Source organism: Protopterus annectens, chromosome 6.part0 (genome assembly GCF_019279795.1).
Source record: "Protopterus annectens isolate FY-2018-M chromosome 6.part0, PAN1.0, whole genome shotgun sequence".
Lineage (NCBI taxonomy): Eukaryota > Metazoa > Chordata > Ceratodontiformes > Protopteridae > Protopterus > Protopterus annectens.
In genome coordinates, this window is record NC_056737.1 from 764,578,970 (window position 1) to 764,602,024 (window position 23,055).

Genomic DNA, 23,055 nt, shown 5'->3' on the forward strand with positions numbered 1-23,055 from the left:
GACCTGTCAAATCCTAGCAGACCCTATATTTTCTCTCTGAAACTTTGTAAGGGCTGCTGGAATAGACACTGGTGTCCTGCAGGCAGCTTTATAAACATCTTCCAAGGCCAGTAAAAGATGTGGGATAGTCATAGAATTGTGCATCTCTACCTCTACAAGTTAATATACCCTTCCTAGCTCTAGGGTGGTTCCTGACTGCTCAGAAGCAAAAACATCACTAAATCTAGCAATGAGACAACAAAACCTAGTACTGAGGAAATGTAGTTTTCCAGCCTTAAGACTAGTAAACACTTTCCTTATGGAAGAACAAACCAAAAAATAGGGAAAACCAGTTGTACAGGAAAGATAATAGCATATTTATTTATTTATTTATTTATTTATTTATTTATTTAACATTTGTTGACCGGGAAAGTCCGACTAGGTTCCACAGATCCTGTTTTCAGCAGAGGCCCGGGGAGAAATGCTCCAGAAGCATGTCTTTAGAATGATGTGCTTAAATAAACTGTTGCCATACATACTAATGTAATATCACTGTTAAAGATCACCTTGCATTCTTATTAATAAAAGGAAACAGGATTTAAGCTGGTATTGCTAGTTTAAGCCACGGTTTACTAAGTAAAAACAAAAGATGAGTACTTTCACTCTTATCAGAGCTTCATCAGATCCAGGTTATACAGAAGTAACAAGTAATCTATACTTTTCAATTTTCCATATAAAAAGCCATGCAAATTACAATGAAGAAAATAATGCAAGAGCACATAAACAGATCACATTCAGTGACAGTGACTGGAACCTTGTTACATACTTAGTTTGCATTTTATTTGAGGAAAACTGAGCATATATTTGGACTTAAGCTCAGGTTCACCTTCCAAAGGATCAGAGTGGCTGGATTCAATGTCAGTTAAGATATCACCATTGGCCTCATCAGATTTCTCATCAATCTCAAACAACAGAAAGGTCTTTGGCCAAACTATCACTAGAGCCATGTACTGGAACACAACTACTAGAATTAGCTGACTGTAGAACACTCTTAGTCAAGGAAACCACATCAGTCTTATAAACAGCTATAATCTTATTGTCAGCTGTATGATGAAACTTCTGCTTCTTTTTCTTGTGAACTTCACAACTAGATAAAATATCTGGGGACAGAATATTATTTACAGCAGGGGGTGTCTTACCCTAGACTATTCCTGCACCTAAAGGATTTGGTTCTCCCATACCTGCACCAGGTATTGGAACAGCCCTGGAGGATTGTCTAACCCCCATTCCACAGTGGCCTGCAAAACACTAGAGGGAGATGGGGCAAAAGGTAAGTGTTTTACAGGCCAAGCAGTGGCCCTTACAGAATCACTAATCATAGGTTAAGGCATATATATTTTTTTCTTTGTATGTGCAACCAGATTTGATGGAGGGGGTATCAGAGTTAGGGTCCATCAAGCCAGGGGGAGAGAACACCAGCCAGAACAATAAACTGCAATGATAATGTATCACAATAAGCACTTAACATTTCTATAAATGAGCATGTCTTCACATAACTAAACTCTGCCAGACTGTGCTATTATCACAAAAATAGTTTAAAACGTGTTCAGAATTCTTTTACAACTGACATAGATTAAACAATTTAAAGTACACAAAGTCCAAACACCAAAGCAACAAAGGTGCCAAACCAGTGTTAAAATTAGCTGCACACATTTTAACCACATTAAACTGCAAAAAAGATAACATTTAATAGCAATTTACATTATAGTTTCTTGTCAGAGAAATTAAATTCTCCACAGTATATTCAAATAACTTCATCTGCAGTAAAATTGTGATCCAATGTTAAAAACAGTCAGATCACAGTCAAACATACTAAGTAATGTATAAATGCTAATGCTGAAAAAATCCAAGTTCTGCAATATTTTTCCTTTAAAAAGATGAAACTAAAGCAAAGTAACAGCAATAATGACAGATCTTTAGTGACTAACTGCATACATACACACTGCACTTCTGACAGAAACACTGAAAGTTTCTTCAGAAACGGTTAAGAACAAACATTTATCAAAGATAGAAGGCAAATGAACGCTTCTACAAACATAATGTATCACAGGAATTACTGTAAACACTGACAGAAATAAAATATTACAATACATATTTTTAATAAGCATAAAGATAGAGAATAATAAATCTAATAGTAAAATGAAATGAAAGGGGTCCCAAATGGGTTTCTTATTTGCAGTAAGCCAGAATAATCAGCACTGAATCCTGTGAAAAGTCAAGAGAACTTTCTACTTTGGATGACAGAAAAAGACTGAACACTCACTTCCTGTCACACCTGAAGGCTTCTTTTAGCCAATCAGCTGTGACAGGAGGAGAGAGAGAGAAAGGGAGTGGAGTCTGAGGTTTTGAAAGCTGGCCAGTACTGGGTTAGCTTGGCAGATAACCCAAGATGCCAGTGAGGCAGTGGGAATGATGAGCATCTTATGCAACTCACCCTAGTTGTCAATTCCTCCCACAAAAACAAAAAACAGGATTTAATTCCAAAAGTCAAAAAACTTAAAAGGCAACAACAATGCCAATATTTACTAAAATTAATAAAGGCTTAAAGAGCTTATAACAGTTTACCCACATGAACAATAAAACACTGATTAAAATAACTTAATGATTTAAAACAGCTGAACAGATGCAAAATGAAACTTAAGACAGAAAGCAAGATGGTAAACAGTTAGATTGCAAGTGTTAAAATGGATTTAAAAACTTAATTTCTTGTTATTATGATCATCATCCTGAAAAGTTTTCTTGAGCTAGATGGCTGACAGATCTGTAAATAAGTACTGAGTAACTGCAGTACTAAGGTGAACTGCTGTCACAGCCTGAATATATTAATAAGGCAACACTTAAGAACCACAGTTTCAAAGTGCTGGCTAAAGCACAGCTTCATCATGTGGCATACTGAGCTGACAGAGCTTCCCTGAGATGCAGTGTTTACTTTACATCATCTTTTATTAGCCCTTCTGGAACTGGGATCAATCTATTGAAATTCAAAAATTAGTTTTGTTTGATATTTTAACATAGATCTATGCACACACACACACACACACACACACACACACACACACACACACACACACACACACACACACACACACACACACACACACACACACACACACTCGTATTAGGCTGGATGACATTCAGCATTATTGGTTTTGATATGTTTTTTCCAGGTCTAGTTTCTCTCTTTTTAATTTCTCCAAGACTTTTGGGTTCCTAATACCATGATGGGAATAACTCAAAGTATGACTAAAGTTCATTAAATTAGTATTGTTTCAGTCTTTGATGTTAGACAAAAGTGCTCTTTGAAGCACCCGCAACATGGCCAGAAATGACGTTTTCTGCAATTCATACGGAGTTACATAAATCGGTAACATATCTAAATACAACTGTAAATTCCTTTTTACGAAACCCACTGCTCCTACTACTAATGGAATTGTCTGGGTATCCTTCTTCCACATTGCCCTCTTTTCTGCCTGCAAATCCTGGTATTTTATGACTTTGAGTCTCTCTGTACGTAAGACACTATAATCACTGGCTGCAGCAATTTCAGTGATCAATGTTACTTTTGTCTTCCTTTCCTGGACTACTGTATCTGGTTTTCTCACAACTATTTTTTGAATTGTTGGTAATGGGTTATCCCATGTGATATAAACCATCATTTTCTGTAATGTTTGTGGATCATGTTACCAATGCTTCTCAGCTAATTCAATATTATAACATTTGTACAATCCCCAATGCAATAGTCTTGCCACATTATTATGCCTTTCAGTATACCGGCCTTCTTCCATTACTGTATCACAACCAGCAACAAGATGTGTGACTGTTTACAATTCTGTTTTACAAAACCTGCACTTGTCTGTTTCCTCAACATGTTCAATGGACTTTGTAAACCAGCCTGTATGTAGTCCACTGTCCTGGGCCACCAATATTAACCTTTCGTCTTTTGGTTTAAATTCACCTCTCATTAATCATTCCTGCATTAGATCCTGATCGGCATGCGGTTGTTCAAGAGTTTTCAGTGCTTGCAACTATATTTATGCATTTTCCACATTTCTTGCCTTCTCATCTGATCATTCACCTTATATTCTTTCTTTTGTTTTTTGGCCCATTCAGTTGCTGCCTGATTTTTATCTACTTCTGCTTTGGCTTCCATCCCCACTTGGCACCAATATGCTTCTGCTAAGCTAAACAGGTAAGTCATCTTAGACTTGTTTTTCTCCTGTTTTAAAACTTTCTCTATATTTGGATGTTGTGAGGTCAGCAGATATCTTTGCAGTCCTATGACTGCAGATCTTATACATGTAATCAATTTCGAGGAGGCTCATATCTCCTTCAAAACAGGGAACATATAATATTTGTATACAGTGATTTTTATAAATCACTTGATAAGCATGAAGCATTTTTCTTGTTTTCCTGTCTAACTGATCCAATACCTTTTGGGGCCAGTGAATCACCCAAACACAAACAGCAAAGTGGTTTAAAGCTTGGACTTTGTTCCTAGATGTCAGAGTTGTTTTCATTATTAATTTTAGTCTTCTAAAATATTCCTAAGTTTTAATTGCATTTGTTCATGTTTTATTGTTGATCCTTCATCAGTTCCCAAATATTTATACACTCCCTCTTGCTAAAGTTCTTTTACATCACATTCCTGTCCCAGACTGATATTTTCTTGGTGCTGCAGCTTTCCTGCTTTAAAGATTGCTTTTGCACTTTTATCAAGACCAAATCACATTCTTATATCATCTGAGAAAGTTTTGACCACTTGCAGTTGTGCTTTCTGTTCCTCATCTGATGAACTATACTGTTTTAAATCATCCACAAAAAGAGATGAGAAGCCTTTACACTTTGTTGTTTTCTGGAAGGCAAACTGTAGGAATGACCTAATCTATTAAGCAGACACCTTAATGGGTTAAGGACAAAAGAAAAGAGCAGCGACAAAGAGTCACACTGGAATACCCCCCCTTTGAATTTTTATCCCTGGGATAATCATTTGTCCTTTATCATGGCTTAGCTACAGTGGTTTGTCACTGTTTCATGGTCACTGTAATGTAATTGATCCATGTAGGGTGTATCTTGCACATTTGTAAGCACTCCTTTATCCTTGAATGTAGGATGCTGTCAAATGCCTTTTTGTAATCTATGCTATACTTGCATTCTTTCTCTTTTTACAATTCTCTATTATGACTTAAAACAAATGATTTTTTTGTTCATTATGACTTTCTTTTGTTACCATTTTGTTCTATTACCATGACTTGAGTTTTTTCTAAATGACTATAAACTCTATCAGCATCAATTCTAGTATACAGTTTATATATCGATGGAAGGCAAGTTATTGGCCTACAGTTTTAGGCTATTTTGCAAGTTCACTCTTACAAAGGAATATTATTTTTCTTGTTGTTAAACCAGGCTGGCATCTATTCAGGATGCGCATATAAACAGTTCTTACTCAGGCCTAAATCTTCATGTAAAGATGTTAATACTTTTAGTTACAAGTTAGGTACTGCATCTGTGCCTGGGGTTTCCAATTAGGAGCTTTTAATCTTGTTTCAGTTTCTCTGGCTGTTACTTCATCCCATTTCATATACAGTACATTTGAACTTCTTATTCTTTCTTTTACTTCTTCTATCCATTCAGCATCTTTGTTAAGTTCCACGGGATCTTCACAGATATTTCATTAAAATGTGTCTATTTCTTCTTTTTTGGTGGCGTTTCTATTCCTTTTGCCTTATTTTCCAATTCCCTATAAAACGTTTTTTTGGGTCATCAATAAATTGCTTACTTTGTACTTTTCCTTTATATTTATCTGCATATCTTCAAAGATTTTGTTTTTTTTTGCCTGTGCTGATATCTTTAATTTGTTAACTGCAATAGTGTATGATAGATCTTGCACGTTGCTTTCATCACATCTGCATTTCTGACTACTTTGTTTGATCTGTTCCCTCTTCTGTACTCTTCTAACAGTGACACTTCTTGTCTTAATTGCTTTATAATTTTCTCTATTTGATACTTCCATGATGGCATTTGATTTCTCCCCTTCCTATCCTTTACTTCCCTGTGTTTTTGAGGTAAGACTTTATCTGTTATTAATCTAGCTGCACAGTAATGATTTTATTTACTTCTGTTATATCACATGAATTTCTATGAACAGTCCTAATTATTGTGTTCATTTGTTTTATCAAACTTCTAATATATTGAGTTTTATTGACTTTCTGTAGTCTGTTTCTTTCATTGATCTTAGTATGTCTATCCATCTCTATTAAATCAAGCAATTCTTCCCTTAGATCATTTTCTCCTGAACTAGGGGCACATTCTTTGTTCTCCGTTTCCTGCAGGCATTCTAGAGAAAGTTCCAGAAAATCTTCCTGTGTCATATTCCCTTCAACTTTACCCTGTGTCACTCATTGTTCTTTCATATGGAAATTCACTGGCCTATCACTCCAGAACATTTAGTCAGAGTTACCACAGTTTCCTGCTCCTTCCCTTGTTATGCAACTCCAACCGAACATTTGTACTGGCTTCTTTCTTTTTTTTTTTTTTTTTTGAAGATAATGTGTTTATTTAGACTTCATCTTCATTTAACAACATGTTTGGGATTCCTTTGTTGATGGGAAACTCACGACCAGACTCTGGACATTTTAATGCACCCTCTACCACTTCCACCTCCAACATCACGTGGTGGACCTTGTGTAGGAATTCTTCATTATTTTCATAGTCTGGTAACAATTCTTTCGGGAGATCGTTTAATTGCCCTATACTTTCTGCAGCTTCTACCAGTACATTCCATTCTACCTTGGGAATCATTCGAGCAACAAATTCTGGATTAAAATCGATATTGTTCACTTTCAGCTCAGTGGCCTTTAGAAGCAGAGGGTACCCCTTTGTTACACCTTTTACATGTGAAGTTAACATATTATGTGTGAACAGCTTCATCCTTCAGCCGTACTTCTTAAAATACAAATGACTCAGAAGTACGAGCGAGAAGCAATAATACCGTACTGGCTTCTTTCTGAAGGCTCCACAGTACCTTCATACAGCAGCTGATCAGAAGCTTTCCACTCTACTAGTTTCTCCTTAATTTGGGGATTCATTATTCTGTCATGCTGTGATGGTATCAGAGTTAGATTCTACACTTAATCCTTCGCTTTGCAGGTAATCCATAACTTTAGTTTCTATTTCTTTAACTTCTCAATTACCAATCCTCTTTTCTACTGTCCCCTTTTGTTTTCTTGTTTTTTGTATTGTAAAATTTTCCAGCTTTGAATGACTTTGCCTGTATTTCTCTTCAAATATCTTTGGTACAGCTTTTTTGTATTGATTAGTTTTGCTTTCTTATTTGCATAAATATTGCACCATATTACATCTCTTTTTTTCTTTCCAATGTCCATATTTCTTCTTCAGATGTCTCCTCTCCTACTGTTTCTCCTTACTGGGGAACTCACTGTAACATCATGCTGTGACGTAATCGGTATTAGACTTTGCATCATGACTGCTTTGGTAGGAGATGTAATATAGGCACGATACAGTCTGCACATACAGAGGTGATATGAGGCACAGGTGACTATCTAGATATTTATGGGCATTTTGTTGCGGCAGACAAGGAGCCACTGGCATCCTATCAGCCTTGTCTCCATCAAATGAGACACAACTTCCAAGCTATGTTGCAAGGCAGAGCTGGCAGGAACATTATGGTGGTTCAAACTTTAAGAAGAGAAATATTATGATGTGGACCCTACAAAATCCTATCACAGTGTTTTATGCTATTAAATGAACTGTAAGTAATGTATTAAGACATTATTTCCATTTTCTCTACAGACCTGCAAGAAACACTTGGTCACAAATGTATACAAATAGACACAAGCTTCAAACATACTTAAATGCACACACACACACACACACACACACACACACACACACACACACACACACACACACACACACACACACACACAATCTGTGTGTATAAGATCAAGTAGGCAGTATGTAAGTACAGTACTTACTACTGCTACATAGATGACAAAGTATGAAAACACTACAGATGCCAAGAAAAGTTACTGACTGCTTTGTTTTGCAAATTTGGTTTCATTTCCATCCTAAAACATAAATTCTTCACTTTGTGCTTTTTGAAAAAATGCAGATTGTGTGCTTTTTATTATATATTTTCAAATATCCATAAACATTTCAGACTCTATTAGCTCTTCTTGCTTAGAAAATTAAATATCCTACAATCACAGAACCACTCTAGTTCTAGCCAGTGACAGGTTCAAGCAGCCTGTAAGTATTATAACCTTTCAATTAATTATTAATACTTCTCCAATCCAAGCTAATAACCAGGAAACAGAGTCAAAAGCCTGTAAAAAAGCTTTAATAACAGCAAACAGCAGCTACACTGTAAAACAACACACTGAAAAGAGTTTAGTGCTTTCATCCATCAGGACATCATCAGAACTTATATAATTATATAATATATAATTATACAATTAATTGTCATGTGACTTTTTAATTGAATTGTAATTGATATTTAACTATTCTGGTTGGGCACTTGCTTAGTTCTGATGATGTCCTGACAGGTGAAAGCACTAAACTCTTTTCAGTGTGTTGTTTTACAGAATTCTTAATACTACTATATATTTTCTCTCTTTTCTGCCTCACTGTGTTTAGAGATTTCAATGGTTTATTCCTATGATTGTACACAAAACACAACAGAATAAAGAACAGAATTCTGGCTAGTTCTTAGAAACAAATTAATTTGGTATTTGTATGCAGTATCTGCTTTTCATACTTGCTGTACGATTATTTCTATTAGTCATCCCAGTTTGACTGCTATACAGCATATTCATCATAAACAGATTTTCTGTTGGTGAGATAAGATGGAAAAGTAGTTCTACAACAAATGTTACTATACTGCATATCTAGCATGACAAGTATGTAGTTATTTCATTTTCCTTAGTTAGTAAATTAGTACCTCATATTATAAGCTTACCATTTGGGTCATTTATGGCTGGTTCAGAAGATGGGGAACCTGCCGGTGAAACTGTTGGAGACACTGAATTTCTTCCATCTGTACTGACAATGGTAGGAGACACTAATGTTGTCCTTAGATTTCTAGATGCAGTATTTGCCTGCGTCACAGCTGGAAATGGTGCCATGGTAGGTGCTGTAACATCATGTACCTCAGGTGTTCCCACTCTTTCTGCAGGTTCAGCATGCTTTTTTCCTGCAAAAAATGTATAACTCATTTCTGTAAGTCAACAAAACAAAAGCATTTTTGTTATGCATTAAAGAATAGTTCAAATACCTTTACTATATTTATGTAGAATATATTAGAGCTTTAAATGAAGGTATGAGATAATTAACTAAATATAGACATGTGCATGCATGTATGAATGGGACGGCACAGTGGCACAGCAGGTAGACTTGTCACCTCACAGCAAGAGGTTCTCCAGTTTGATTCCCAGGGATGCCTTCTGTGTGTAGTTTGCATGTCCTCCCTGTGCTCGTGTGGGTTTTCTCCAGGTAGTCTGGTTTCCTCCCACATTCCAAATGTATGCAGTAGGTGAATTAGACACTCTAAATTGGTCACAGATGTGAGTGTTCATGTGTATCTCTGCTATGAAAGAACAACAGCGCCAGGGATACACGCCTAGTGATGTGAATGATTCCGCTAGATAATTGTCATTGTTGAAGCTATGTGTTAAAATGGGAAAAGGGGTTTTGGATGGATTGACATTCATGCATATATACATTAACATTCACATACGTGTATACACATCTGTTTGTACTTTATAGTTATTCATTCAGTTCTTGCACACTAATAAATTAAATGTATGCTATGTATAACTATACTTACCAAGTTGATGAGCTAGTACAACTATGTGTCAGACACCAGACAAAGGATGAGATGAAAACATGAACCTGGCACACCATGTATATACCTTTTATCTTCACTTTTGGTGCATCACCAAACTTTATTTATGCCCTTAGAATATCATCAAGCATGTACCTGTATACTTAGTGAGTCAACAGTCCTAGAGAATTTCCTATACCTGCTGTATCTGTGCTATTTTACTAAAAATTAAAGTGTTTACACAGTACACAAAACACCAAACAACCCCAAAGCACCCTGACCCACTTAAAGCACGTCTATATTATAACACTGAAGTTCTCTAACATCAAATGTTATAATATCGAACCCATAATGTTGAACGCTGAAGACAGCAAAGGTGCAGGACCGAATTATTTCCCAGGGAAAGAATTCGGTGGGCCGTTGCTGGGGCTTCACTGTTTTCAGCGTTCGATATGTTGGAGCGTTATGGGTCGGGTTCAGGTAAGTGTGCGATTGTGTGTAGGTTAGGGTTAGGGGTGAGTTAGGGTTAGGGAGCGGGTCAGGTAAGTGTGCGGTTGTGTGGACGTTAGTGTTAGGGCACGGGTTCAGGATAGTGTGCGATTGTGTGTAGGTTAGGGTTAGGGGGCGGGTTAGGTGGGTTAGTGTTAGGGCGCAGATCAGGTAAGTGTGCGACTGTGTGTAGGTTAGGGGGTGGGTTAGGTGAGTTAGGGTTAGGGTGCGGGTGAGGTGAGTGTGCGATAGTGACGGACCTTAGGGTTAGAGTTGGGTTAAGGTAAGTGGATAGCTAGTACTGTATGTAAAGTTTAGTTTAGGTGTAGGATTTTAAGTGTATGTGTGTGGATGGCTGTTTTTTGTGTGTGTTTGTGGTCTGTGTATGTTTCCTGGAATAGCAAATTTTTTCCCTGGGAAAAAATTTGCTATTCTGACTGTTCGATGTTTTCACACTTCAGTATTTAGGGCTCGATATAATAACATTCGATGTTAGAGAACTTGGATGTTACGATATAGACCCCTTAAAGCAACCCCAAACCCAAATCAGAACTTACTTTAAAAGAAAAATAAAAAAGGAAAATGAAGTGAATCACAGACAGAATCACACATTTGGTTCAATGTAAAAAGTTGGAGGAAACTGGGGTACCCAGAGAAAACCCATATCAATACAGACAGGACATGTAAACTTTGCACAGAATGCACTCCATATGAAAATCAAACCTGAGAACCTTTTCTGTGGGGCAGCAATCCTACTCTCTGCACCACTGTAACACCCATTCATATCTATAGCTACTTAACCTGTGGTGGTGGTGCTGCGGTAGCGTTGTCGCCTCACAGTAAAACGCTGTCCGGTTCGATTCTCAGCTAGAGCGTCTTCTGCGTGGAGACATGCGTGAATGGGCATACCTTTGTTGAAGGTTGTGCATCAGGGCTGGTAACTCGGCATGTAAAAATCAACTACCAATCATTAGCAAACCGGAGTTCCGCTGTGGCGACCCCTCACCGGGAAAAGCCGAAAGACACAACACACACACACACACACACACACAAATATAGACCATAAACATATTACTTAAGTATCAGATATAGAATAGTTTTTATAATGGAGAAAGGAATGCTTCCTTTAAGCAGTCTCTATAAGCACAGGTAGTTTGCTGTGTGAACATTTTATTTAAGAAGCAGTACTAGGATTTCTGCACATTGTTTAATACTCATTTATTTTGCTGAAATGCCCTTAAATAAAACAGCTTTGTAAGTAGGACCAGGAATATGGAGTCTTGTTGTGAAATGCTTGTCTGAACAGTCCCCAAACTAATTCACAGTACTTTTGTCTTTTCTGTTACATTATATAACATATTTATTTTATTTTCTTTGTATTTCCATGTGAGTGAATCTTTTTCCTCGTGAACAATTACTCAGAAGTAGAGCTGGAGATGCAGAGATTTCTTTCAGTCACGTTTCTCTGCTGCTTCTGTTTCAGGGTACTCCAAGCCTTAAATACATTATTTTTCTTTCATGGATTGTATATTTTACAATGATATGGGTCCCTAACCATTGGCATTTTTCTTGCAAAAAATTAATTCAATCACTCAAACATTCCATGGATATAGTGACTATGGTCTTTCTCCTGCCCTTCTTAAAGAAATGCAACAGGCTGATGCCAAGGCATTACTAGCCTCATCTAGAACATACCACATATCATACATCACCCCTGCACTGGCTGTCTTACTATTCTTGTTCTTTGTTAATTTCTTTGTTAATTTGTTAATTGTTCTTACTATCATTGAAAGAAATTCATCATAAAATGAGCAAAAATTGTGTCAGTCTATATGATTTATTTGGGGATATTTAGATTCCTGTTGTTGTAAACCATCATATGTAGCACAAAATGAAAAATGAAATTGAAGATGTTCACATTTCAGGGCACTTAATGTAAGAAGGCACATATGGCCTTTGGGGAAATGCTATACCCAGTGTTGTTGTATACTTTTTGTCACTATCGGAAACCAAAACAAATGCTCACAGTAAGCAGTGAAGTGCATTTGCCCATTCATGACAGGATGGCTACTCATTTTTTTTTTAAGATGATAAACTAAAATGACTCCAGATAGGAGTCATAGCTGAGTACTAAGCAAGCTGTTTAAGGAACCATATATGTACCATAAGAAGTAGCTATAGTAGGTTTACCTCCCTTTCTTGGTAACAGCCATACTATTAATATGCAGGCTAAAGCAATGTGAATCCATCCAACCATCAAAACGTAACCTGTAGAAGCCAAGGTGTTACACCATTTAACATGCAATGGAAGTATGTTCTATGGATTGGGAATCCTCTGGGCAGTGAATGTATCCCTTCAAGAAGTCCTATTTATGGTACAATGTAAGCTGAGAGTTTTGTATTCCTAACATCATCAGTGTTTCTAAAATGAAGACGACCTATTAAAGCAGAGACTTCTATAGCCTGAGAGACAAGGCACAGATCTCCATGCAGGAGTCTGTACAAGATGGAAAAAAAGTGAGACATTTTAATCTATCTAAATAGCTAAGGAAGCCTAGCCCTTGGATCCTCTTGGTTAGAAAATACTGAGGCCTTTTAAGCTGAGATTCAAGTTTGGTAAGACAAGTAGCAAGCGTACAGCTATGTTCAATTATAGGTCCATTAAGGGAGGAATACATAGAAACTAAGATTTCTTTGGATCTTTAGAATATACCACTGACAAGGAATGGGTTAATGAAAAAAGACATTTCCATATTGCAACTGATACTTGATGACCAAGAACAGTTTATCATGTACGAAAGTGCCTAGATCTCTAAAGACCATAATTTTTAAGTGGGTGTCCATTTATGTAATAATAACAGAGAAATACTTGTTTCCTAAATATGACTGTGCTACGTTTTTTGATTAAGTTTAAGACATAATTAGAAACACAGGTGCTGACTTAACTCTTCTTGGGGGATAAAAGAGTCTGCAGGGGAATCAATAATGGTACCCAGTTTGGCACCCAGTTTGGAATCATCCACAAGCTTTCTCAACCACAAACCTTGAACATCTATCTTTATATCAAAGGCACTGATGCAAGTGAGAAGACGAATCCCCACAGAGCCCTGAAGGACACCACTAGTGACTAATGTATTAGATGAGAAGGTACCACCAACTCTCACCTTCAGTGTATCATCAGAGAGCCAATTAGCAACTCCTCAGTGATACAGGAGTTAATATTTAAACTATGTTTATCAACAATGTCTGCATCGAGAATGGCATAAAATGTGTCAGCAAGATCAAGTGGCATGGACAGAATCAGCCCCTTCAATGGCATCAATCACACCCTCTAAAATGTCAGCCAGTCTAAGCAAACATGCTCTACCTTTCATAAAACCATTATCAACTACAGTCAAGTGTTCATAATTTACCAGTGTCTCTGTTAATAAGACTAAGACCCACTGTATGATTGACTATATATATATATATATATATATATATATATATATATATATATATATATTAAAGAGGTACTGGTCATTTTCAAAACCTCCCTTATATATAGAGGCACCATAGATACTGTTATGCAGAACTCAGATTGCCTACATAAAGAATGTTGATGTGCACTAAAGTTTTAGTGTTAACTAGGAGAAAAATTATGCCACCACTAAATTTGTTTTCTTTTGGCATATTAATTTAGTGCCATTTACTCTTGTTTTTAAACAGGCTTACTCAGTGCATTAATGTATCCTGCTGGAATTATGAATTACCAGTGGTACTTGTTATTTCTTTAAAACCCCTGCAGCTTTAAAGCACAGTATACAGTCCACATTTTAAAGTATAAATAATCATGCTTATTACAGAAATATCCAGCAAAGGCAATATCCGGCAAAGAAAATAAGCAGAAGAAACAGCAATGCAACCCAAGAAATGCATAAGAACAAATATAAAGCTATAAAAGTTATCTCCAGCACCACAGAGAATGACTACCATGTCAACCCCAAAACTTCTACCATTTTGGCTTCCAAAAAAGATATGACACCTTAAGAAGAATATTACCGACCCCACAGAATATTCTAAGAACTAAGCCAACACATGAAAAGAGAAAGGATATTTGGCCAATAGGGATGATTGCAAATAGTGGTACAGAAAATAGGCAAGGGGGGGGGCTGGAATTTACTAGAAAAAATACTGACAAAGGAACCAAGGTTGTAGTAGAGTGAGATGATGAGGCCAAGAAAAAGGTTGCACTGCAGGTTAGAGACTTACCTTCCCTATCAGAGATTGATACAGTATAGTCAAAAAGAAACGGATCGGGGAGTTCTAAGTGAAAGACTTACCATGGTAGAGTTTTTGGTCAAACAGTGAACAGAAGCTGCTGTTAAAAAAGGGATAATTAGTACGGTATGTAAAATACTGCATGATAACTCCAAGAATCAATCAGAGGAGGTTAGAAAAGATTGGGAAGAAAGACTGGAAAAGCAATTTTCAAAGTAACAATGGGAGGCCATATGTATGCCTCCCATGTATGCAACAAAATCCAGAAGGTTTAGGATTTTTGCCTGGAAGTACTTGATTAGGTATTTTTATATCCCAAGCAAACTTTAAAGAATTTTTCCTCATGTAGATAGCAAATGTTGGAGATGTGATGGGGAAGAAATAGGTAGCCTGGAATGTGTTTTGGGAGTGCATCATGAGTTGGCAGACTTTAAAAATCCCCTATAGAATTCTATGTCAGAAATATTGGAAAAACAAATTCCTGTAACCAAAAAAATGATTTTTAAGCTAGCACACAAGATATGAATTGCCTACACATAGTAAGACCTTATTATGTTTCATTCTATTTGCTGCAAAAAAAAAAATACTAGAAGATTATAATAAAAATCTAAACTATCTGAGGTACTGAATATCGAAAAAGAGATGAAGGCCAAAGCACAGTATACAGCAACACTTTCTGTGTTGGAGGAAAGCCTTCTAGCTAGCTTATCAGTGGGAGCGGTAAGCACTAGGTAGCCTGTCTACCACGAAAGGAGAGGTTCTTGGCCCAGAAATTGTAGTTTATTGACAATTTGGAAAGTTTGTCGTCTATTTCAACTTTCTGGTTTAAAAGACCACATCTGCACTCGTTTCCCCTCTTTCTTGTAACTAACCTACTGGGTAGCACTAGAAAGCTTTAAACTGATACAAGCCTTCTAGCTTAGAAGAGAGACTTTGGAGTGATTAAGTATCAGTCTTCTGTACCTTCCTGCTGTATTTAACTGTTTTCCGCCTAAACGCAGATTTTCCAGCGTTTATTGTGATTTAAAAGCTTGTTTTTTTCACATATTGTACTTATTTGACTGCCTGCACTTTTAAAAAGTTGTTTTTTGTTTAAATAATTTGTTTAACTGTTGTAGGCTACAAACTAAAGTGCGATAGTCTTTTCTGATCGTTTCTAGTCGTTTAAAGCTGTTTTAAGTGTATTTTTTTTTACCGTTTTTGCCTTATCTTTTCAAAAAAACAAAAATAATCATTGTTTCCCACCTTTCTAAGCTAGTATAGTCCAGTTTTCAGGCTAGTGCTGAATTCAGAGCTGTGATACTAGTTTCTGAGCTACCCATACCTTACTTGGATAGAAGGAAGTTTCTCTGTTCACCTGTGAGAGAGGGGAGCTTTGACCTATCTGTCCATGGAGGAGTGGTTCCAACCCAGAAGTTAGTAGTTTATTGGCCATTTTAGGCTAATTTCTATCTCTTTCATTTCCCTACTATAAAAAACGCGTATGCACAGTTTTGCACACTGGGCAGTGCCAGTTAGCCACGGTTAAATTATTCCCGGCTCCACTAAGTCTCCTCTTCAGTTTTTCCCTTGAATCTAGTCTAACTCTCAACCTAAGCACTCAAAAAGCATCTTACAGCCCAGCACTTGTTCAGACCTAATAGCAAGCACTAATATACCCTGACACTGATTGCCCAGCAGGACAAGGCTCTTTATTCATCCCTCACCAACCAAGCGACTAAGCAGCTCATCCTACTATTCAGGCATGACCAAAGGGCAACTTCAGGTGCACTCCCCAGTCCAGCTGGTGAATCTGAGTATCCTGAGGCAATGTTACAACTGCCTCATGTACACAGACAACCCTCTCCTCCTACCACAAAACACTAACATATGTGACAGATGCAGTTATACAGTCAAACTGGAAGCTAAGCTGTCTCCACCCAAGACTGGAACAGACAGTCAAGAGGAGAAGGTTAACACTTGCATCACAACTCCAGCCACACACAGACCTACTAAAACAGCACTGGCAAAAATACACATAAATACACAAAATCATACTCGGAGGCTCTAAATAAAAAAGTACAAAAGCATCAGAGACCTCCAAAGCAGACACCCAAACAACCTGCACATCCCGTCACAAACCAGACAACACATAAAACACAAAATCAGTGTGGCGCACAATCACAGCCCTTAAGGCGAAATAACATACCTAACACAATAGTAAGAGGTGGCTCTATAGTCAGGTACACTGACGTCCCACTCACTAGGCTGGACAAGCAGAAGGTTACTGTTAGCTGCCTGTCGGGAGCCAGAATCTGCCACATAACACAAGCACTCAGGTCACTCCAGAACAAGTGCAAATATGACTCTGTCATTGTTCATGTTGGTGTGAATGACCTGAGACGTACCTCCCTGGACTACATGAAAAGAGACATGGAAGAGCACTCTGATCATGTAGCCCAGGCTGGTATGACCCTGAGTAGCATCCTGCCCTCACCAAGAATGATACCTCAGTATAAAGACAAAATGATCAGTTTCAACAATTGGCTAAGCTTCTGGTGTCATTCAAAGGGGATCCAGTGTCTGTCAGCCTGGGATGACATGCTCGACAAGCCCCGTTGCTTCGCAAGAGATGGCTTGCACCTGTCACCCCTAGGCTTTCGAATACTGGCCAAGGCTCTTGCTGTCCCCATAGTGCCTTTTTTAGGCAAGGCTCAAAAGTCAAACCCACCTCCATAAACAGCACAATTAACAAAAAACTGAGGGTTATGCTACTCAACATCAGGAGTTTAAATCTCAAAATGCACGTGCTAAAAGCACTCCTCAGTATGGAGAAAGTCGACATCTGTGCAGTAACTGAAATCTGGTTCCAGGCTCCAGACAGCACCCCAGCACTACTGAGCTACAACTCATACCACACGTTTCAGCCACAGAACACGGACCGAAACACAAAAGGAGGGGGTGTATATATATTCATCAAGGATACCTACACCTCCAGGTTAGTGGCGCAGCATGATACCTCTGAGATCATCCATGTGCAACTAACATCGGACAAATCTGCAATGCAAATTGTGGCCTGCTACAGATCACCCTCCATGACCCAGGACCACCACTCCACCTTTCTGGAGACACTGGAAAACATGAAGGTCCTACCGAACACCCTGATATTGGGTGATTTCAATTACCCTACCATTCACTGGGAAAACTACTCGAATACAAATTTCCAGGCCCAGCGCTTTGTGGAATTCATCAACTTAAATGCCCTGGATCAGCTGGTAAACTAACCTACCAGAGGTGAAAACATATTGGACCTGGTCATCACCAACATGGGCAACAGGTGTTACACACTGGAGGTCAACCTGTCACTGGTTAGATCAGACCATAAACTAATCACTCTGGATGTCCACACCCCACCACCACCACCAACTAAGGAAACCACAGTAAAAAACTTTTCTAAAGCAAACTTCACCTTACTTAAGATAGAGGTGGTAAGAATCACAGCCCCCACGGTAAAGGATAACGCTGCCCAAGATGCAGAAACCTTTACAAATGCACTCTATGAGCACCTACAAGGATGCATGGATTGTGCCATCCCTAGCAAAACCAAGACTCACTCCTCTAAGAGAAGGAAACCAGTTTGGTGGACCCTTGCAATAAACAGGCTGTATAACAGAAGGAAGAAACTAGTTCAGAAAAAAAGCAAATCCCAAGAAGAAAAGACATCCCTGATCAGTATCAGTAAGAAACCTAAGGTCCCTCATGAAATCATCCAAGGCTAACTTCGAAAGAAAAATAGCTAAGGATTCAAAAGATAACCACAACGCCTTCTTTAGCTATGTTAAGAATCTAAGTGGCAACTCGCAGATAAGGACTGAACTAGTGCAAAAAAGCACACAATATACTGAATCTACTGATATTGCCAACATCCTGGCAAATAGATTCAGTGCAAACTTCACCCCCCTCTCACCTCCAAAAGGGCCCACAACAATACCGGAAAAGTGTAGTGTCCCAAAAATCACAGACGCACAGGTGAAAACAGCCCTTTCAAAAGCCAAAAACACAGCGTCAATGGGACTAGATGGTGTCCCAGGCTGCATCTTGTATGAACTACAGAATGAACTAACCCCCAACCTAAACAATCTGTTCGACCTCACCCTCTCCACAGGCTACGTGCCCATAGAATGGTGCACAGCAACAGTTATTCTTCTCCACAAAGGAGGGGCCACAACTGACCATGGTAACTATCGACCCATAAGCCTGACTAGCCTGGTCTGCAAGGCTATGGAGCGCATCATCATGGAACTCATTAACAAAGACATTGGGAACCTCCAAACACTTGACCCGACACAGTTCGGCTTTGGTAAGGGCAGATCATGCCTACTAAACCTGGATGACTTCTTCGAGACAGTCACCAAGGCCATAGATGAGGAAAAGGTGGTTCACACAGCCTACCTTGACCTCGCCAAGGCTTTTGACACCATTCCCCACTCTGGTATAACAGAAAGACTCACCAGCCTAAACATAAACCCCTATGTCACGAGATGGGTTGCCAACTGACTTACAGACAGAACTCACATGGTAAGAATAGCAGACTCCAGGTTTGACTCTAAATCAGTCGCAAGTGGTGTCCCGCAAGGCTTGGTCCTGGACCCCTAGTGTTCGGCATATACTTCTCAGAAGTGCAGGCAAACACAGGAGGACTACAGCTAATCAAGTTCGCCGATGACTGCAAACTGGGAGCCATAATTGACTCTCTGGCTGACACGGACATCCTCCAAAATGGCCTTACTGAGACGGACACCTGGTGTCAAAGTCATGGCTTCAAGCTAAATGCCAAAAAATGCATAGTCATCCCATTTGGGAAAAACAAAACACCCACGAATTACCACATAGGTGGCAGCCCCCTTAATACAGAAGAGGTAATGAGAGATCTGAGGACCCAGGTAGATAGTTCTCTCTCCTTTGACAATCATATTGCCAAAGTAGTTAGGAAATCCTTCTATGTGGCCCATCTATTTGCTAAAGGGTTCACATCTAGAAATAAAGAGGTTATAGTGCCCCTCTACTCATCACTCATTACACCCATCATAGAGTACAATGCCCCATTTGGGATGTACCTCACAAGACACTTCCAACAGCTGGAAAGACAACAAAAGCTGGAAAGACCACAAAAGTACCTCACCAAGAGGATTACTGGCCGCAAACATATGTCCTATGCAGCCTGACTGAAAAAACTCCAGCTGTACTCAGTGGCATATCGCTTACTCAGAGGTGATCTCTGCCAGAATTACAAAGCCATGTCCAACTCAGAAGTGATAGACATGCTCCACCGAAAGAAATCCACGTCACTGCAAGCCACATGCTCAAGTGAACTAAACCATGCCACAATAATAAATAGAACATACTGGAGTGATAGATTCCTATCACAGAGACTCCCCATGCTTTGGAACAAAATTCCAAATTACATCAGGCAGAGCCCCTCACTAACACTCTTCAAGAGAAACCTTGACGAGTGGATAGGTAACAGAAAATACACCCCTGGGATCACTTCATTGGCTCTGCTTAAGAACCCACAAAAAGACAGACCAGCTCTCACGGTAGAAGCAAACAGTATTTAATCCTCCAGTAGAAACGAACAGTATTTAATCCTCCAGTAGAAACAAAGAGTGCCAAATACACACGATAGCTATAAAATCTTAAAACTTTTAAGCGCTTTTCGTTTGTCATAAGACAAACTTCCTCAGAAAGTAGGAATGAACTCTGTAGCTGAACTTTTAAATAAGAAAGTGTGGGAAAAACAAAGGACATTTAAAGTTGTACATACATATGAATAAAAACTTAAAAAATGTATATTATCAACACTTTATAAACACATATTGAATTAAAACTATACATGAATGTAGGGATACTAGGTCATGACTTAATGAGAAAGCATGGAGCATCTACATCTGATATTTCCTTGATTTCTGAAATGCTTGATTTGATTTTAACTAATAATTATTTTATGTTTGATAACAAGTTTTTTCTTCAAAAAATTGGTTTAGCTATGGGCTCCCCATGTGGAGCTAGTGTGGCCAATTTGGTCATGGCCCAATGGGAGTCCCAGTTTGTTAACTCATCAGTTTACAGACCGGATGTTATTATTTATTATACCCGATTTCTTGATGATATTTTTATCCTTCTGAATGGCGACGAATTATTGGCCATGGACATTGTTAACTATTTCAATTCTTCCACTAATTTTTTACAGTTTACTTTTACGTTTAATGTTAATTTTATTGCTTATTTGGATATCCTTTTAGTTAAAAATTTGAGTTTGGGTTGTTTTACCGCACAGGTATATAGAAAACCAACTTATTCCAATTCTTTCTTACATTTTTCGAGTTGCCACCCTTTTCACCAAAAAAGATCAGTCGTAAAGGGCCAGTTAGTGAGGGCTTCACATATATGTAGTTTGCAACATGACTTTATTAATGAATGCAACCTCTTGAAACACATGTTTTTACATTATGGTTACCCTGAGCCGTTGGTTGATACACTCATCGAAGAAGTGAAATTTAAAAGATTATCTAACCAGTTTCAACCACTGCTTAATTCAAACCATTTGTTGGTCAATGAAATATCCTTTGAAGAGCAAAGTTCTACCGTACATGAGTTTTCTAGTTTAAGTATAGAACAAACTTTTCAACGTTCTTTTATAACAACATTTAATTCTCAATCGAAGTCTATTATAGGAATTCTATTTAAAAACTGGGATCTGTTTAAGAGTAATGCATCTGTACTTGATTTCTTGGGTTCAAAACCACATTTTGTTTTTGCTAAGGGTAAAAACATTAAAAACTTCCTTGAGAGTGGTAATAGGCCTATCCCTAGAACAACGGGCATGTTTAAGTGCGAAAATTGTAACTATTGCAGATACATAGATTGTACTAATCAATTTACCATTAACGGTAATCGTTATAAGTTGAAATCAAAATTCAACTGTAACAGCAAATTCTTAGTTTATTTAGCCAAATGCTCTGATTGTTTTGCATTCTATGTAGGCAAAACTGAGCGCCGGCTTAGGGATAGAGTCTATGAGCATCAATACGCTATGTCACACAATAAACTTGACAACGCTTTGGCTAAACATCTCCACTCATTTCCTGGTCACAAGTTCAAATTTTTGGTTATAGATCAATATATCCAGGATGGAAGGGGTGGCCCTGCCTCGTTCAAACTGGAGGAATTAGAACTGCTATGGCAGGTAAAGTTAAATGCTTTCAACTTTCTGGGTTTGAACGAGTCTTGTTCCATCTCTTGTATACTCAAATTAAGGAGTCTACAAAGATAATTTAATTTAATTTACTTTAACACATATATAATGTTGTTAAAATAACAGTAGGTTGTTTTAAAGTATAGGTGTTCTTATATATAGGTTATTAAAGGGTGACCTAGTATCCCTACATTCATGTATAGTTTTAATTCAATATGTGTTTATAAAGTGTTGATAATATGCATTTTTTAAGTTTTTATTCATATGTATGTACAACTTTAAATGTCCTGTGTTTTTCCCGCACTTTCTTATTTAAAAGTTCAGCTACAGAGTTCATTCCTACTTTCTGAGGAAGTTTGTCTTATGACAAACGAAAAGCGCTTAAAAGTATTAAGATTTTATAGCTATCGTGTGTATTTGGCACTCTTTGTTTCTACTGGAGGACTAAATACTGTTCGTTTCTACTGGAGGATTAAATACTGTTTGCTTCTACCGTGAGAGCTGGTCTGTCTTTTTGTGGGTTCTTATCAGTTTCAGTGCCGGCTTTTTTGTTGTTTGTTATGGCGTCTGACTCTCCGGCTCTCCCTGTTTTGGAAGCTCAACCAGCACAACCTTTGTCAGGTATCAACAACGAACCTTGTCCCACTTCTGTGGCTGATTTGTCCGGTAATTTAAGGGCACCTGACGGTGATTCTGTCAGCAGGCTATTATCTGCTTTGTTAAATAAAATTGATCTCATCAATAAACGCTTGGACCAGATAGATGAGAAACACGCCTCTCTTGTGAATGACTTCCCGCTTCGTATAGAGCGAGATTCGGAAGTGCGGGGAACTTTTGCTGCAACTTCAAACCCAGAGCAGGGTAATGAATTTATGGACACTCATTTTTCACCAAAGACTAGTGGATTATTTGTCAATCATAACCAGCGACCTTTGTCAATTAACCATCATTTTGAACAACAAGATGAGCAGCAAGTTGTACGCGTCATTGATGAGGGTATATCTACTTCAGCACAGCGGCCAGTGAACCTTGTTCAAAATTCGAATATTCCTGTCCAGGTACAGCGGTCAACGGGGCCTGCCTCATCATCGAACGTCATTGTATCGACAGCTTCCTTTGATGGTTTACCTGCAATTTTTCAACCTACACCGACTCTTGTAAGTAACCCGACTCCTGATTTGAACTTTATTCA

At 38.2% G+C, this 23,055-nt stretch overlaps 2 protein-coding genes across 3 annotated transcripts in view; both read right to left on the reverse strand.

The window, feature by feature from the left end:
- ARMH4 (armadillo like helical domain containing 4) overlaps positions 1-23,055 on the reverse strand; it is a 1,007,214-nt gene that overhangs the window by 742,973 nt on the left and 241,186 nt on the right. For both annotated transcript variants that reach the window (XM_044074445.1, XM_044074444.1), the window contains exon 3: positions 9,017-9,250. In XM_044074445.1, coding sequence (XP_043930380.1) covers positions 9,017-9,250 — 234 coding nt within the window. The remainder of the gene's footprint in view (positions 1-9,016; positions 9,251-23,055) is intronic.
- LOC122804524 (multifunctional methyltransferase subunit TRM112-like protein) lies at positions 6,554-7,042 on the reverse strand. The gene has a single exon (XM_044074446.1). The coding sequence runs from the start codon at positions 6,964-6,966 to the stop codon at positions 6,595-6,597; it is 372 nt and encodes a 123-aa protein (XP_043930381.1). The 5' UTR covers positions 6,967-7,042; the 3' UTR covers positions 6,554-6,594.